The following is a 17418-nucleotide window of genomic DNA, read 5'->3' as shown; positions in this document are numbered from 1 at the left end:
AATGGGGTCTATCTTTAAAATTCAAAGTCACTATAATTTTAGTTTATTTTCTGGGATAAGAAATAAGGAAATGTGTGCTAAACATAAAAGGCAATTGAGAGTGATGATTAAAGAAAGAAGAAGAGAAAAAAAAAAAAAGAGGCAGTTAACAACAAAGTAAACTGAAAATGGCGCTACTACTGAACTCACCACATACGAAGAGACCTCATCTTCATCTTCTCCACTCTCAACGACATCAACACTCCAACCCCAGAAATTTCTCCATCAAATTCCAGGACTCTTCTACTGATAATTCTTCAGAGGAGACCGCATCATCTCCGGTGGCCAAGAAGGCAGCCAGCTCGAGTTCTTTAGGTTTTGGGTCATCGGTTTCCACCACAGTAAAGAAGAAACAACAAAAGGGGAAAAGAGAGAGGGATACAATTATCCGACGAGAACCCATTCAAAAGCCCAGCTTAGCTACCCAACCAGCGGAGGAATCTGGATCCAAGGAATTTCAGAAAAATGAGAGTGCATTTCTTCTTGCTTGGTTAGGACTTGGTGGAATTATCCTTGTCGAGGGTATTCTTCTTGCTGCCTCAGGTAAAACTTGTGGCTCACGCCCACGCCCCCTTCATTTTTCACCCTTTAATTGTATTTGTAATTTGCAGTAACTCTTCTTTTCTTTTGATATAAATAAGTGATTGTCTGATTAATTCTTCAAATACTTATTGATTAGATGCATACTTGTATATGGGTTTAGTCCCAATTTACCTCTTCTCATGCACGTATAAACAGGGGTGCAGCTAAAGGGAGGAAAAGGGTTCAATCTAATTCCCTTAGTCGGGATATACTGTGCAATGCGGGCTAAAACAAACTTTTTTGGTTATATATTAACTGTTGAATCTCCTTGACATAAATGAAGATTCTAGGAGTTCCAAAATTGCTTTAGATCACATCCTAGGTGCGAGTGACTCTCTAGTACTTGTTTTAATTCCCTAGTATGAATTTCTGAAAACTTCTAGTGATATGTGTACGACCTTTGAAGTGGTTGTGCCTCAACAAAGTGTATCAGGCAGATATTAAAGCTTAATTGAGTTAAGAAGAAGACATTGGTGATTAACAATTACATTACAGTACTCTCTTATGTACATTATAGGTTTCTAATGCAGAACTTCCATGTAAATATAATAAGGTGTATTCACGATTTCACCTGTGACAAGACACCATAGTTGTGAAAATGAGTACCAGACATGCATAAGCACAGTTAGAGAAAAGTGTTAATTTTGAATATAAGCATATAGAAGAACTAAAAGAACAAATCTACGATGTATTCATAAATGTACCAATAGAGAATACTTTCCATCTTTACATGATGTTTCCTAATTATTCTTGGGTTATACCATGAGCAATCATTTCCATGTATAATGATATTACTGATTCCAGGGGTAATCTTCTGAAAACTTCTGGTGATATGCGTACGACCTTGAAATGGTTTTGCTTTAACAAAGTGTATCAGGCAGATACTAAAGCTTAATTGAGTTAAGAAGAAGTTAATGATGGTAACAATCGCATCACAGTCCTCAACAGAAAATGAAAACCAGAAATAGTCATCAGTATTGATAAGCTATGTTGCTCGAACTCTTCAAAAATGTCAACGGGTGCGTGTCGGATCCTCCAAAAATAGTGTATTTTTGAAGGATCCAACACGGGTGCGGCAACATTTTTGGAGAGTCCGAGCAACTTAGTTGATAAGTAATACGAAGGATAACTCTCTTATATACGTTAAGGTTTTACAATTTAATGCAGAACTAACACGGGTGTATTCGAGATTTCACTTGTGATAAGACACTATAGTTGTGAAAATGAGTACCAGACATTTATAAGCACGGTTAGAGGAAAGTGTTAATTTGGAATATACACATATAGAAGAACTAAAAAGAAAAAATCTACGATGTATTTATAAAAGTACCAATAGAGAATATTATAGATGCCGTTTATATTTATTAAACTACATCAATTTGGAGTAATTTGACAAAGATATTGAAATACATTTGTTGAACCCGTACAGTATAGACAAACTATCTAAGTTCCAATGTCCAACAAGAACTCTGTAGGGTTTAGCTAAGGGAATCTAGTAAGTGTTAGACATTCATAGATGGATTTAAGGGGGGAGGGGGGCATGTACCCCTAAGGATTTTCCTAGTATTCCAAATGCAACCGCAAACAAATGTAAACTAATTTCTAATGCATCATAGACAAGTGATGAAGTGCTTGACATTTGAGAAATAAAGTGAAGATGAGAATTTATATAAAGCATTTCATAGACTATGATTACCAAGGCCTAATCATTATAATCATACAACTCTTAATATTTAACAGCTCAATCTTTCTTGATAGAGCCAATTATAATAGTTCTGACTATGTTCCAAACCCTTTGTCGTAAATCTCCTAGTTCACAAATGGACACATGCCTATGATAAAATTGAGGGTGTAAATTCCCAAAGTGCTAAGAGAGTAAGTATAAAGGAGATCTTTTTGGTGACCCGTTCAGTATTTGCCACAGTTTCCTTGTCAATATAGTGTTGGTCTCTATATACCATAGAGTTTTCAATTCATACCATCTTCATTTCTGTTGAAAGTTTATTTAACAGATTGTAATTTAGAATCTATCTTAACACATATGTAACTCCATGTTAACAAGATCAATTGTGCTTAACTAGTGCTAGGTTCCCTCCAAGTTCTGAAAATAAAAATCTCCATTTCAAAGTTTTCTATTTTTATGATCGGTCTGCTCATTGCCTACTCTCTTCTCCAGTTCTCCTCAAGAAAGGGTGCCAATCAACAAAGTGGTGTTCAGTCTCCATACCTCAAGTTGGTCTGTGAGCTGCTCTTATTCTGGAGAATGTTATTTGAACCACAACATGGTTTTCCAGCTTTAAACATTGAAATGCAACTTCCGTCGGAATAAAATTCCTATTAAGGCAGAAAATTTTAAAACTACTATCCTAATGGTGTCCAATAGAGTGGTAAGGGTGGAAGACTTAAGAATATAAAAATTAGGAGACACATATGAGTTGGTCTCTCACAAGTGCCTCTCTAGTACTCTATTAGGGGTCGTTTGGTAGGGTGTATAAGAATACTGTTGAATATGGTGTATTAGTACTGTTGCCTTTAGTAATGTTGTGTTAATTATTTTTTATGCATTGTTTGGTTTGGTGTATTAAAAATAGCATGAATATCATAATTTCTAAAAAAAAAAATTGTTTACAAAAGTACCCTCTATAAATATGGTGGAAATGATGCGGAAAAGGTTTTGAGGGACAATCGTGGCTTTAACCATGCTAATGCATGCATTAAAAACCCTTGCATTGCTAATAACATAGTTTGCTATGTATTAGTTATGCATAGGATAATACCAAATAGAGTGTAACTAATGCAAGTTGAAAAACTATACCAAATAAGGTATTAGTAATAAACAAAACTAATGCATGCATTATTATTTTTAGTGCATCCTACCAAACAACCCCTTTAGTGTTGATGCTGGACATGAAAACAGTTTAAAATAGGCAGCATAAAGCTTGGTGTTCATGTTTCCTACAAGTTCTCCTTAATAGCATTTGCTTGGAATGACATAGTATTAAAGGACCAAGCACTTCCCACAATATGATGATATTTGATAACATCAAGTTAGGAAGCATGAGCATTGTTACAGTCTATAATCATAATTTTTCACAACTTCCTTTTTTTCATCAAAGGTTGAACATTTGTTCTTGTAACTAAGTACTAACAGAGTGAGTAGATTACAGTTTCAGAACTTACTAAAAGTAGTTTGACATGAGTTGTGTTGTCATGATACACAGCGTAAGTATTTCTCGCTTTAAATATCTCCATTGATAGAAATATTTGGATTTGATGAATTAGTTTGACATTGCAGCTGAATCTATAAGCAATTACTTTAGATATGTATATGTCCACGTGGAAATTCTTACTCTTCTGTCGCATATAGGCCTTTTACCAGAGGCATGGGACAATTTTTTTGTGAAGTATCTGTATCCATCCTTTACTCCGACGGTCTTCCTGTTTGTGGCTGGAACAGCTGGCTATGGAGTGTTGAAGTACCTGCAGAATGAGAAATTTAATAGTGAAAACTGATACTTTTTGCATGTATTATATAGTATTTAGGTAACTTTAGTTTTGTTCAGTCATGTAAACTACAAATGTGAAACTCTGACAATGTAATTCTAAGAAATACTTCTGAAAGTGGATTATACCTTAGCATACTTGCAAGCTCAAAATGGAAAACTAAGTTTAGATTTGGATTCGTGGGGTTATGGGAAACTTAGATATGGATGGTATATACTCCTTTTGTTCATAAATTTCCCAGAAAAATAGAGAGTATTTTTACTTACTTTAATAAATACGTTGAAAAAGAGGTATTCCCTCTGTCCTTATTTACTTGTCAAATTTTGACTTGACACACCTATTAAGAAAAAAATGATTGGTATAGTGAGTTTATCATTTTACCCCTATTAATTAATAGTCTCAAACATATTTATTCACTACATTTTTTTTAAGACATTAACTCAATGTTAATAAATTGAGGGTATAATAGGAAAAAAAAATATTGTCCTTGCTTTTTGTTGTCAAAAATGATAAATAAACAGAGAAATCAAATAAGGAAATATTTGACAAGTAAATAGGAACGGAGGAAGTAGCTCTTTAGTACTACCTCGGTCCACTTTTAATTGTCATAATTTTCTTTTTTAGAGTCAAACTATAAAAAAATTGACTAATATTTTATGATATATTTTTCCATCACATTGACATGCAAAAAATTCTAATTTATAGTATTTTTCGTATAGTTTTTGAATATCTAAATTTTTTGTTCAAAATATCGAATTAATGCAATCTAATTTAACTTTGAAAATTAGTAAAATCGACTTTCGAAAAGCGCTACATAACAAACAAAAGTGAACAAAAGGAGTAGTTTCTTAGTTAGGTAAAACTCTCTTTATTTGAAGAAGGATAAAATTGAAAGAACATCAATAATGTCTTCTTAATTATCTAAAACATCACTTATTTAGGAATAGAGAGAAGCATCATTTTTTATGTTTTTGCAAAATTCCAAGTCAAAATTTTTAATTTCTCACTTGCCCTTTCCCTATTCTAACTTTCTTTCATTTTTGTTTTGGCCATTGAATTTTTTTAGCTTGAAAATGACATTGTGGGGTTGATGAGGCATTAAACACATTAAGGTGAATCAACCGAAGTTTATTTTTGTTTCTACTGTACAAATAAACGATAAGCAATATCCAGGGCGGAGCTACCGTTCTAGTTACGAATTCGGCAAAATCAATAGTTTTTACCCGAACTTGCATTCGTGTTAAGAAATCCACTTAGTCTTGTATAGATAATTTATCCCTAATCCAGTAAGTTTTCTTTTTTAGAAATCAAAATTCATAAACTCAAACTTTTGGATCTGCCTCCGCAATACACCTTAATGCCAAGCATGTTAGTTTATTTAATACTCATGTAGTAAATAGCAATAGATATGAACTAGATATATAGGTTTTTAAAGTTGTGACTTCAACTTCCATATTGAATACCATGTTTCCAGGACAGCAACTGTTAATGAATTCGTACAATCCATAAATTCATTGGTCTCACAATTTAATTTTTTATATTATGGTAAAGAAACTCAACCTAATAAATTTATAATTCACCTATTTAATTAAAATTTAAAAATCCACATTCATATGTATATAGTGCAGCTTAGCTTGCAGATGGCTACCTTTATTAGTCAGCCAGCCAGTCCCATAAGATATCATCCACCCATTATGATAATAATTATGGCTATTATATTATTAATCAGTCTCATTCATAAATGGTTCCAAAAATTGTAGTAATACTTTGATTTGTATTTAGAGGAATTTTGAAGACCACCACTGGGGTTTTTTTATTTTTTTTGTTTTCATTGAGTGTCTGGAACCCACATTGTAGTTTTGACTAAATCCGGATCGTGCACTACAGGCCCCATTTGGGGGTGGCGCTCTCAGCAAAATTTTCTTCATATCCGAGGCTCAAACTCTAAAACTCTGAATAAGGATGGAGCGGTCTCACTACTGCACCACGTTGGTAGCCACTAGGATTATCAGGTGATAGGTACATGATATATAAAACCCAGGAAGCTGTCTTTGATGTCAAAAGTAACAATGAGAGGTCCCTAATTGTTGTCATTCTTTGCCTCCAGCTTTGCCCTTTTAAAGCCAAACCATTAACATCAAATCCCATTAGGACTTTGTCCTTTACCTTATTCTCTTCTTACCCACTTAACCAAGTTGACCACAATATAATTTCTCAAAAAAAAAAGAGTATTTTTTGTCTTGCCTTCCCTGCCACTTTGTCTCTGTACTAGGGTCTAGGGGTTGTAAATTAATTCAAACAGATTAAAATGAATTGAATCAATAAATGAGTGAGTGTATGCTAAAAGGGACAAAGTGAACAAATATGTGATTTTGGAAGTTGTTTAAGTAATGGTTGCACTTTGGACATACAATAATTTGCGAAGGTTAACTTTGAATCTTCTTTTTACTAAAGTTATGAACTTGGCATTCCAAATATATAATGTTGCACTTCAGAGATTTTGGCATTAAGTTCAGCCAAATATATGACTACACTTCACATATATTTGACATGAAGTTGGCAATAAAAAAAAAATTTGTTCTTTAAATTTCAACAATTATATGTACGATTCTTAACTCATATTTTCAAATATTATAACGAACAAACCTCAATTATCAATTTGTTAGAATAACGATAAAGTTTATTTTGCGAATTTTATCATTCAAATACTTCCTCACCTAATTGGTTCCAACTTGCAAGAAACGTTTAGAAAATAATGTCACACAAATCTAGCTGTCATCCAAATAGAAAGAGAATAACAAGTAAAGGGAAGGGATATGCCAAAGTAGATTGGATGGAACTTGCTAATCAAGTAATTAAAGCAAAATATGATCAATTATAATCATAATTATGGATTAATTTACAAACATCGAGGCACTTAAGGACAAATATATTCTTTTTATTTTATCCCTCATGGAGTGGTGGGTCAAAAAACAGCTTCCCTTTAGGCGCCGCTATTATACTTTTTGCTACTATTGACTATTGTTGTCATTCATTAATCACTACTACTAATGTTGTTTAAACATTAATCATATTTTTATCAAATCTTTAATCAAATGTATGTCCTAATATTAGAATAATTTGTTCCACCTTTTTGCTAGGGTCCCTACTTTTGCTTTGTTTGAGGAATGACTACTCCATCTATGGTTTAGTGGGAGCAAATGAATATTAGATTTACCAATCTAGGTTGTGGTGTAATGGTGGGATGTCTCGAGTTTGAGTCTTGGATATGAAGAAAATCCTATTGGGGAACGCCACTTTGAATTGGCCCTGCAGTGTGCAATTTGAATTTAATTAGAGCTCCAATGCAGACATCGATTGAACACCGGGTGAAAAAAAAATTACTATATTGTACCCCTCTGATGTGACATACTTTGTTAATTATTTTTTAATGAGAAATTTTCATCTTAACGATAACGTATCTAGTATAATCTCATAAATAAGATCTAAAATGGTGACTTTTTACTATAATTATATAACATTCTATATATTTAAGGTCATTGAAACATAGAACCAAACAATGTGGTGGAGTGAGGCCTGGAATTCCACTTAGAAAGAAACTTCGCAAACAAATTCTCGAGCACTATTCCTAAATCACCCATTTTTGTTGGTGCGTGGATTACACTTATTGAGTTAAAAGCGGTTTTTTTGGGCGTCACGCAGTATGTTCCGACTATGTCTGAATCATGTACTGAGCTTATTTGAGGTGGTATTCCTAATAAAATTCTAGACTTGAACATGAGATCTCTAATTAAGGATAAAACAGTCTGTATTACAATTTAGATTTTGTAAAAGTGGTTAATAATATCAAGGAAATGTGTAGTAGACAAGTTTGAGGAATCATCGGTGTGTAAAAGCTTTCTCAAGAAGAGGTACACAAAGGAGATTTGATTAGAATGTCATGGAGTAAATAATGTATTAACCCTAATTTATATATTGTTGGTATTTAAGAGTACATAATGTTTTATCTTATTTAATTTATATGTCACATATTTTTCTTTTGAGTTTAACTCAAAAAGGCACTTTTTTATATTTAAAATCATTTAACTTGACAATTTCTGTTTTGCTCTAAAAAAACGACCTATATCATTACTAATTTAACATTTATTTTTAGGCTACAATCTTACAAGTCTTGTGCTATATAAATTAGGACTAATTTAACTAAAGAATAATATTCCCTCCATTTTTTTTAGTTTGTTTAAAAATAATGTCTTTTTTCTTATAACACTCTAATTCTAACTTTTCGCGTGACACAAAATTTAAAAATTAATATTTACTTTCTCAAACTCTATATTAAGTCAAAAATCAAATAAACAAATTGAATTGAAGGAAGTAGATTTTTGGAGCTTCAATATGTTTAGGACTTATGCATGGGCTTCACTTGCTAGGACGTAGCAGCTGGCCCGAGATAAAATGATCCGTAATAATATGTAATTCTCTATGATAAAACTTAATTTGATAACATAAATAATTAATTTTTTTAAAAAAAAAAGTGCTCTTGAAATAAGTATAAGAATTAATTATTATAGCATTAATAATATATTGTAGCATATGTTAAATCATCGACAAAGATAGCGTTGAGTCAACTTCAGTAGGATAGTTTCTCAGAGTTAAAATAGACAGCCTGGATTTTGTTTTCTCTCTCAACTTGTTCCTTCTACTTGCGCTTTCCTACTGAATTTGGATGATACATATAAAAATTGTTTAATTACTACTTTACTTTCATTGGACATCGAAATTAAAATTTTAATATGATCTTTGAATTTTAGGATGACGATTTAAAATAATAATAATAATAAAAAATTATATTTATATTAAAAATCTATTGTTTGAAGAAAACTAATGAATTGAAATTCAAATTTGTATCGTGACTTCTAGCCCCGCTCATGATTAGTCAGGTCCTAACCGAAAACCTTTAACAATTACTTTCACAACTAGGAAGTAGGAATACATTGAAATGTTAATCCTTCAAATCTCTGTTAAATGATTAAATAAAGAGAGAAAAATAAATTTCATCATAGCTCTTGGCCAAATCCTATAAAGAGTTATTCTCATTCTGGACTAGGCTCTTCTTTTCGAAAAAAAAAAATGATCATCATCTATACTGAGGATAATCAGTGATTAAAATCTTCCACTTTTAGAGGCTCGTTTAGTTAGGAACAAGTTGTTCCAGAATTAGTTATTCTGGAATAAGTTATCTCACCATCTATATGGGATAATTTATCATATTACTATGATATAAATGGTGGATAAGTTATTCCAAACACAACAATCAAACAAGACATCAAGATTTTAGTCAAGATTATTTTTATATTTTGAAACTATTTATTTTTATCCCTCACATCAAACGATCCATAAAGTGATAAAAGAAACTCTTCTAAAAGGAGATTTTAGAGTCCATTGATGAATAGGATAAAAATAATAATTTAAGAATAAAATATAAAGTACTTTATCCTGTATATAATTATAAATATTAATTAATTCTATAATATTTTATTTCATTAACTTATTACATATAAATATAAAAGTTATAATATTTAATCTCGTAAAGATATTCTTATTTGTCGCCTACCAAAACGACTCCAGTGTAAACGTTTGTCTAATTATGTCAACTTGAAGTAGCACTGGTAAAACGCTTGATTTGATTTTGATAAAAAAAATAAACAAATAATTGTCTATGAATCTGAAGAAAATTTATCTTTTAAGAAATTAACTAAATAAATATATATATTTTATATGGCATAATATACTTAAAATATTCACATATAAGATGTGAATTGTCACACAAGACACCACACATTACATATGCATTCAATGATTCATTTTTATAGAAATTTAAGTCTCTATAAATTAAAAAAACATAATGTTTAGTTAAATGAAATTAAAAAACAAATTATGTCTTTTTACTCTTTTTTTAAAATTTGATATTTAGAATTTGAAATTATATAAAACCAAACGTACTTTTCGAAGTTCACCAAAAAATTTCATGCCAAACACTTTGTCCAAGACAAACGCTACCAACTTTTCTCAGAAGTCCTAAATATTTGAATACTCTATGGGGAATGTGATGACACAGTAGAAATCCTACAAAAAAAAAAGTGTACAAACCAATTCAAATTTAGACAAAACTGAAGCAAAGTACTCTGTATACAAAATTATAACTACTTTTATTACACTACATATCTTATAGTAAAACAGAGCTTAATTAATATGGCATCATAACCAAATTAACCCAAAATTTAAACATAAATAAGAACCAAAATGCTAGAATTTTGAATTTTGTAAACAAAACATTTACTGATCAAGTGCATTAGGTCCACTGCAATAATTCAGAATATGATTCCACACCCACTGAACTAAAAATCTCCTTCTCACCCCATTCATATTATACGTAGCACCATCTTTTCCGTTCAACATTTGCCCTGTATACGACCCGCCGCCGCCTGTCCCGTAAATCCCTTCACAAAGATCCGCAATCTCTACCGGAAAACTAGGGTCCTGACCTGCATACCAAGCGTTTACTAATGGGTTCGTTGATACCTCTGCAATTTCATGAGCAATAACGCTTATCATTCCGTCAACACCCACGTCGTTGTTCGGGGATTTCACAGCTTTGAAACCCGGCATGTAACTGGGTACGGAAAACGGGTAAGCGCATGTACCCGGACATAGTTTAGCGGAGTTACCCACCCAAGCGTACGGTAAAGTGTAACCAACGATGGACGGAAAAGTGAAGTAATGGAATCCGCAAACGTTTTGGCAGAAATCCTGAACGTATACATCATCGGAAGTGAGTAATAAGTAGACGCCGGTTTTGGGGTTTAACGGTAGTGGACGGGTACGGGCGGTGACGGCGGATTTTATCACCGATTGTACGGATAATCGGGTTAGGGATTTACCGTGTGAGTAAAATCGATCGTTTTTTTCTTCTCCGAGATGGACAGTACGGGAAATGTTGGCTCCGGTTTGATCGGTGTAGAGCTGAACGGTTTTCCACCAACCAGCGACTGAAGGGCGTTTAGAATCGACGGCGGAGAAAGAGCTGATGAAATCGCGGATAATACGCTTCTGGGAGTTTCCCCACCGGCCGTACCAAATGGGATAAACGGTAATATTTGCAGTGAGAACAGGGCCCATGTGATATTTCAAATGGACAAACTCCGATGACCCCTCATACTTTTTGGACCCGCCGTAGAGTAATTCAGTGGCGTTTGGCTTCTGGTTGGGCCATGGACGCCACCCATTTACAGGCAAAGTGAAGAAAAAGAATAAGAAAGCTCCGAAAAAATAGAAGATTACCGGTACCGGAGCTTCCGGCCGGCGGAAGAGGGAACGGTGGGACATGTTAAGGAGTAGTAGCTGAGAAGAAAGTAACAAGTGTGAGAGTGGAATAAAGGGTATTTATATGCACAAATTATCACAAAAAGTGAGTAATTCAAATACATAGAAACAAACAAAAAATAAGTTGAATAGTTAGGCAGTTTTGCTTTAGCTATAGCTTTGTTTGGGGGTTATTGCCTATTGATACTCCCTCTTGTTTCATACTCATTACTTTTGAGGGTAGAGGAAATACTTTTGGTCGTTTAATTGGGAATAACTTATCTTGAAATTATTTTTAGATAAGTTGTTTCATTATGTATGTGAAATAACTTATTTATTGAGGTATCAAAGGTAAGAGTGAGATAAATAATTTTAGGATTGCATGATATCTCCAATCAAACTCTAGATAAAATAGTCCTACATTTTATTTCTTGATCACTATACCTTATTAGTCACATCAAACGATTCATTTATGTATTATGTATGCTATTATTCAGTACTATTATATTTGATCGATTTTGAGTTTATATCTCACATGGTATTATAGAATGTATAACGAATAAAAAAAAAGTATAATGAATACCTTTCATCTGGTGGTATGAGTAATATGTAGAATTCAATATGATGTGATTAATAATGTAAAGACAAAAATACCCCTCAAATCCTTTAAATCACTTTTTTTTATTTTCTTGATTTTATGTGTTAATATTTGTACTAGTAAATTTATTTAAATAAATTAGCTTACAAATTTTATTATTTAGAAAGAGTTGTTTGTTGCTAAATAAATCCAATAGAAATCAATACAATATTTGAAATGTGAGTTGTTTAAACATTTACTAATTGAAAGGAAAATATATGATCACATAACGTTTGTGATCTTAGTTGAATGTATTGTTTGTTGAAATACATGTGGCATTTTGATTATTTATATTTTGAATAATTTATAAAGTTGCATACTTATTCAATTATAACTTGCAATTTTAGGTGTAAATATAGATTGTTTATTCAATTTTAATATTGTTTACCGTTTTTCAATTTCAAAAGTAGATACTTTATCTTGTTTAAATCGAAAATTGATATTTTGTGAGTGATTAATTTATTAATATGACAAATATTTAAGCTCAAAATAATTCAAGAGAAAAAAATAGCAAACATGGTGACAAATAGGGGTGTACAAAATCGAATCGAAAATCGAACCAAACCGTAAATCGAGTCAAACCGAACAAAAAACCCGACTAGTGGTTTGGTTTGACTTGGTTTGGTATTGGAAAAAAAACCCAACTATATTTGGGTTGGGTTGATTTTAACTAAAAAAAATCAACCCGAGACCAAACCAACCCGATATTATATATGTAATTTTAAAATTTTATTTTATATTTAAAAATATTTACATTGATATAATTTTAAAATATTTCTTATACTATTTCATAGTTTTTATCTTTTAATATATTATTTCAAGTTTAAAACTTAGAATTCGGAATGGTCCAACAAAGATTATAGTTTATAGATGTTGATAATTATAATAAAACGTAAATTAAAATCAAATTAATACTAATGCAAAAAGAAAATCAATTCAACACTAAGAATGACAATAATATTGAATGTTGTTTTTTTAGTTTTTACATTGGTTTAGACAATTAAAATACATAATCTAATTTTAATTTTCCTTAAATATTTAGTAATGTAACTAATACTTATTAAACTTATTTTAGCATGATTTAGTACTTTTATATTATGATCATTTTCATTATAACTTTGCAATATTTATTTTATTTGATGATTTCATTATTATTTTTTATTGAATATTTTAGTGTCATCACTCATCTCATATTTTGTGTTATTTTCTTAAGAAACACCTTAGATAATTGTATTTTGGTTGGACTAAAGAAATATTTGAAGCACAAGTTAATTATATGTTTGTATGCGAAAAAATCCAAAAATCTGAAAAAATTCGAGGTTTATTAGTTTGGTTTGATTTATAAATTTAAAAATTCGACACAATGGTTTGGTTTGGTATTTGAAAAACTCGAACCAACCCGAGGTTGAAAAACCCAAAAAAATCCAAATTTTATTAGTTTGATTTGGTTTATAAATTTAAAAATATGACACAAATGGTTTGATTTGATATTTGAAAAACCTGAACCAACCCGGTCATGTACACCCCTAGTGACAAAGTTATTCTTCTCCTACCAAGTTAGAAGGCCACAAAAAGAAAATATTGTCTTGACAGTTATCTATCTTGACTCAATTATATAAAAAAGAAAATTTCATTATAATTCAATGATATATTCGAAAAGAAAATCCTTGCATTACTATTCTCGGGATTAATAATTCTTATTTTATTATTCCCTATGTTATTTCATTGCGATTCTATAATAACTTTTATTTTATAAATGCATCCTTTAAATACGAAATTACATAAGAATGAAAAATAAAATATATCCAATTTAATTATTCAAATATTATGAGTAAAATACAACATACGATATATGAAACGATAGATAATAAGCTAAGCATCCAAACAAGGTGTTGTTAGGGAGGTGGATAATGGAGTCCAGAGGGATTGGAGGCAGAAAAAAAGGTGGGACCCACAAACGGTGGGGGTGCGGGGTAGGGCCCCCCTAAGGTGGGACCCACAATCGTCGTCATTTCATCTGACCATATCTGATCAGCGATTATTATTTTCCTTTTGATTATGTAATTGCTAAGTTGCGCGGGAAACAGGATAAAAAGGGTATTTTGGGGATTTAAAAGTATGTAGCACGTCTTTTAATCCATCATCGCTTTTTGGGGACCGCTGGTCCCTTTGTTTTGCTGTGGGAAGGCAAAAAAGGAGATTTTCAAGTTTCAAATAGAAATTCTACCATGCAATCACAATCCCTACATAATAGGGAAAAAGGTGAGTTAATTTTTGAGATAAACTTTGAGGGGTCTGGATAAGGCCGAAGCTAATATATGTAGTAGTGAATTTAGGATTATTATTAAGGGGTGTCAAGACTAAATATCTAACTTGTATCAAAAGGTGCCAATGCTTATATATATATTTACTAAATCAAAATTTGGTCTCTATATACAATGTAATTTTTCGATGAAGGGATGTGCTCGACACCCCTTAGCTAAAAGTTGGTACGCCCTTGAATACATGGATAACTTGGTTATTCATGTATTAATTTTATACCATGTTTGGTTTACAAATAGGATATAAGTTATTCATGTATTAATTTTGTACAATGTTTGGTTAGCAGATTATCAAATGTTGTATGAAAGTTATTCATGTATTATTTTTATACAGTGGTTGGTTGCCTTTTTTGTAATCCTACGTAATTAATACTTGTATAACTTATGAGGGAATCTATATATAATTAATACGGGATAGAAGGTGGAATAAGTTATGTGAGTATTAGTTATACATGTATTAAAATGATAAATTACACATTCACCCCTATTAATTAACTCTTAAATGTATATATTAATTTATAACTAATCAAATAATTAATACATATTAAAAAATGCACTACCATTTTTTTCTTTGAGTTTTTTTTTTATAATTGCTTAATTTCTTTAATTAAATTATTGTTAATTGTTTTCTTTTTAGTTAAAAATACAAGTTTTATTTTTTTTGCTTAAAATACAAGTATTAATTTTTTTTAGTTATCTATTATATATTAATTTATAACTAATCAAATAATTAATACATATTAAAAAATGTACTACCATTTTTTTCTTTGAATGTTTTTGTCTTGATAATTGCTTAAATTCTTGTTAATTGTTTTCTTTTTAGTTAAAAATACAAGTTTTTTTTTTTTTTGCTTAAAATACAAGTTTTAATTTTTTTAGTTATCTATTATTTAGTTTAATTTAAATTACATACTACTTAATTACTTAATCATATTGAATACAAATTACTTAATTACTTTTACGTTGCTATTTTTAGCTATTGGTATTTATTTAATTTTAATGTATTTTATATAAAGTTGGTTATTTTAATGTTATAATAAATATTAGCTTACTAAAAAAATTTGAAATTAAGAAATAAAAATTGACTCACTAATATACTGTAATCTCTACATAACTAAACTTTGCATAACTAATACCTGCATAACTAATACATGTATAGCTAAACACTGCATAACTAATACTCACATTCCTAATATCTGCATAACTCTTTCTAACTACCAAACGACCCCTGAGTAATTTTGTATCTCTTGTATAATTTATTCCAACATAATTATCTAAGCATAACTAATCTTAACTTAACTTGTTTTCAAATTATATGACCTTTAAGGAATTGTTTGGTAGAGAGTATACGAATAATGTCAAATAGAGTGGAGTGTTAGTAATATTTGCATTCGTTATGCTTGTATTAATTATGCACAAATTATTTCTTATGTATTGTTTGGCTAAAGATTATTTCTTATATTTGTATTAACATAGATTACATAAGTTTTTAAAGATAAAAGGGATAAGGGTCTGAAAAATACCCCAACTTTGGTCGAATTTGTTGTTGCGATACTAAACTTTCATGAGGACCTATTACCTCCCTAGACTATTTAATACCGTATTTTTTACCCCCTGAACTATTTAATAGTATATTTTAAAGGTATATATGTGTCCACGTGGACACATTACTATTTATAATTTTGCATTATTTTTTATGTCCACATGGGCAAATATATATGTTTAAAATACGGTATTAAATAGTCTAGGGAGGTAATAGGTCCTCATGAAAGTTTAGTATCGCAACAACAAATTCGATCAAAGTTGGGTATTTTTTAGATCCTTATCCCAAAATAAAATGCATGTTATTTTTAATACACCAAATCAAACAATGCATAACAAATAATCTATGCATAACTAATACAAACATCACTAATACATTAATACTACATTCTATTTAGCATTATTCTTATACATTCTACCAAACGATCCATAAAATAATAAGGATATCGACCACTAATGAAAGTCATTATTACCATCAATAATTAAATCAATAAGATATTTTTATAGGTTTTGATCGTCATAGTTCGATTTTGGTGTAACAAATTATAAAATGTTTACAAAACAAATATGTATGGCTTCTCGAACAATTTGACCAGACAAGATAACAAGGTACTATACAGAACGCTCATAAAATAGAAATAATAATAACTAACCTGAAAATAACTACACAAGTGCAACACAAAGAGAAATTAAGAGGAATAAAGTTGTTACCTTAGATTTTTATCTTTTATATAGTGTGAAGTTGAGAACTCAAAGTCACTCTGAAGTGTGAACTGAAGGCTAAAAGACAAAAATAGAAACCAGTAAAGTGCTAAGATTAACTTTTAATATTTATATAGGGGTAAAGTAGTAAATTACTATAATCTTAATGAATTACCGATTTATCCAATAACTCAATATTAAAAAATCAAAATTGAATCTATAATTCGATTTATTTTTTTTGTAAAATTGTTAAAAATCGTTAACCAATAACTGAGTAACAATAAATTAGTAGCATTTTGGTTAGATATAGCAAAGGAATCAGAGTGAAAAAATGCAGTAGAAGAGAATATAAATAAAGTTATTAAAATTATATAAAGATCAATAATAGAAATAAAGTAATTAAAATATGAAATTAATATAGCCTGATTTGACATGAGTTTGATCAATTGATCGTATCTGCAATCAAGATAGAGTCGGCTAGTTTAGAGGGGCAATCCTTCAAAAGAGACTGATTAATGAGTTCTAACCCCTCAATAATTGATAACAAATGGCTAATTAAATGACATTAATAGAAAAAGAGATCGCTGGCGTAATATATCACAAATATAACAAATTACAGTTGAAATAAAATGAACTAAAATGAATAAACAAATCTTTAGGCTGAGACACATATATCTTGCTCTTTTTAAGGAGATTCAAGTCTACTATGACATAATACATTGATCATCAGTA

At 30.6% G+C, this 17418-nt stretch overlaps 2 protein-coding genes across 2 annotated transcripts; one reads left to right on the top strand and one right to left on the bottom strand.

Annotated features, from left to right (window-relative positions):
- The first annotated feature begins 116 nt into the window (after positions 1–116).
- On the top strand, positions 117–4258 carry LOC125828304 (protein LPA2). Its single transcript, XM_049507617.1, has 2 exons — positions 117–582; positions 3989–4258. The coding sequence occupies exons 1-2, from the start codon at positions 168–170 to the stop codon at positions 4132–4134; spliced, it is 561 nt and encodes a 186-aa protein (XP_049363574.1). The 5' UTR covers positions 117–167; the 3' UTR covers positions 4135–4258.
- Positions 4259–10265: 6007 nt separating this feature from the next.
- On the bottom strand, positions 10266–11533 carry LOC125828291 (protein EXORDIUM-like 3). The gene has a single exon (XM_049507602.1). It carries the CDS (start codon positions 11506–11508, stop codon positions 10459–10461), a length of 1050 nt encoding a protein of 349 aa, XP_049363559.1. The 5' UTR covers positions 11509–11533; the 3' UTR covers positions 10266–10458.
- Between the last annotated feature and the right edge of the window lie 5885 nt (positions 11534–17418).

This window comes from Solanum verrucosum, unplaced genomic scaffold (genome assembly GCF_900185275.1).
Source record: "Solanum verrucosum unplaced genomic scaffold, falcon-dt-bn FXZP01000047.1, whole genome shotgun sequence".
NCBI lineage: Eukaryota > Viridiplantae > Streptophyta > Magnoliopsida > Solanales > Solanaceae > Solanum > Solanum verrucosum.
Note: the sequence above shows the minus strand (reverse complement) of the source record. Positions and strands in the feature narration are given on the sequence as shown.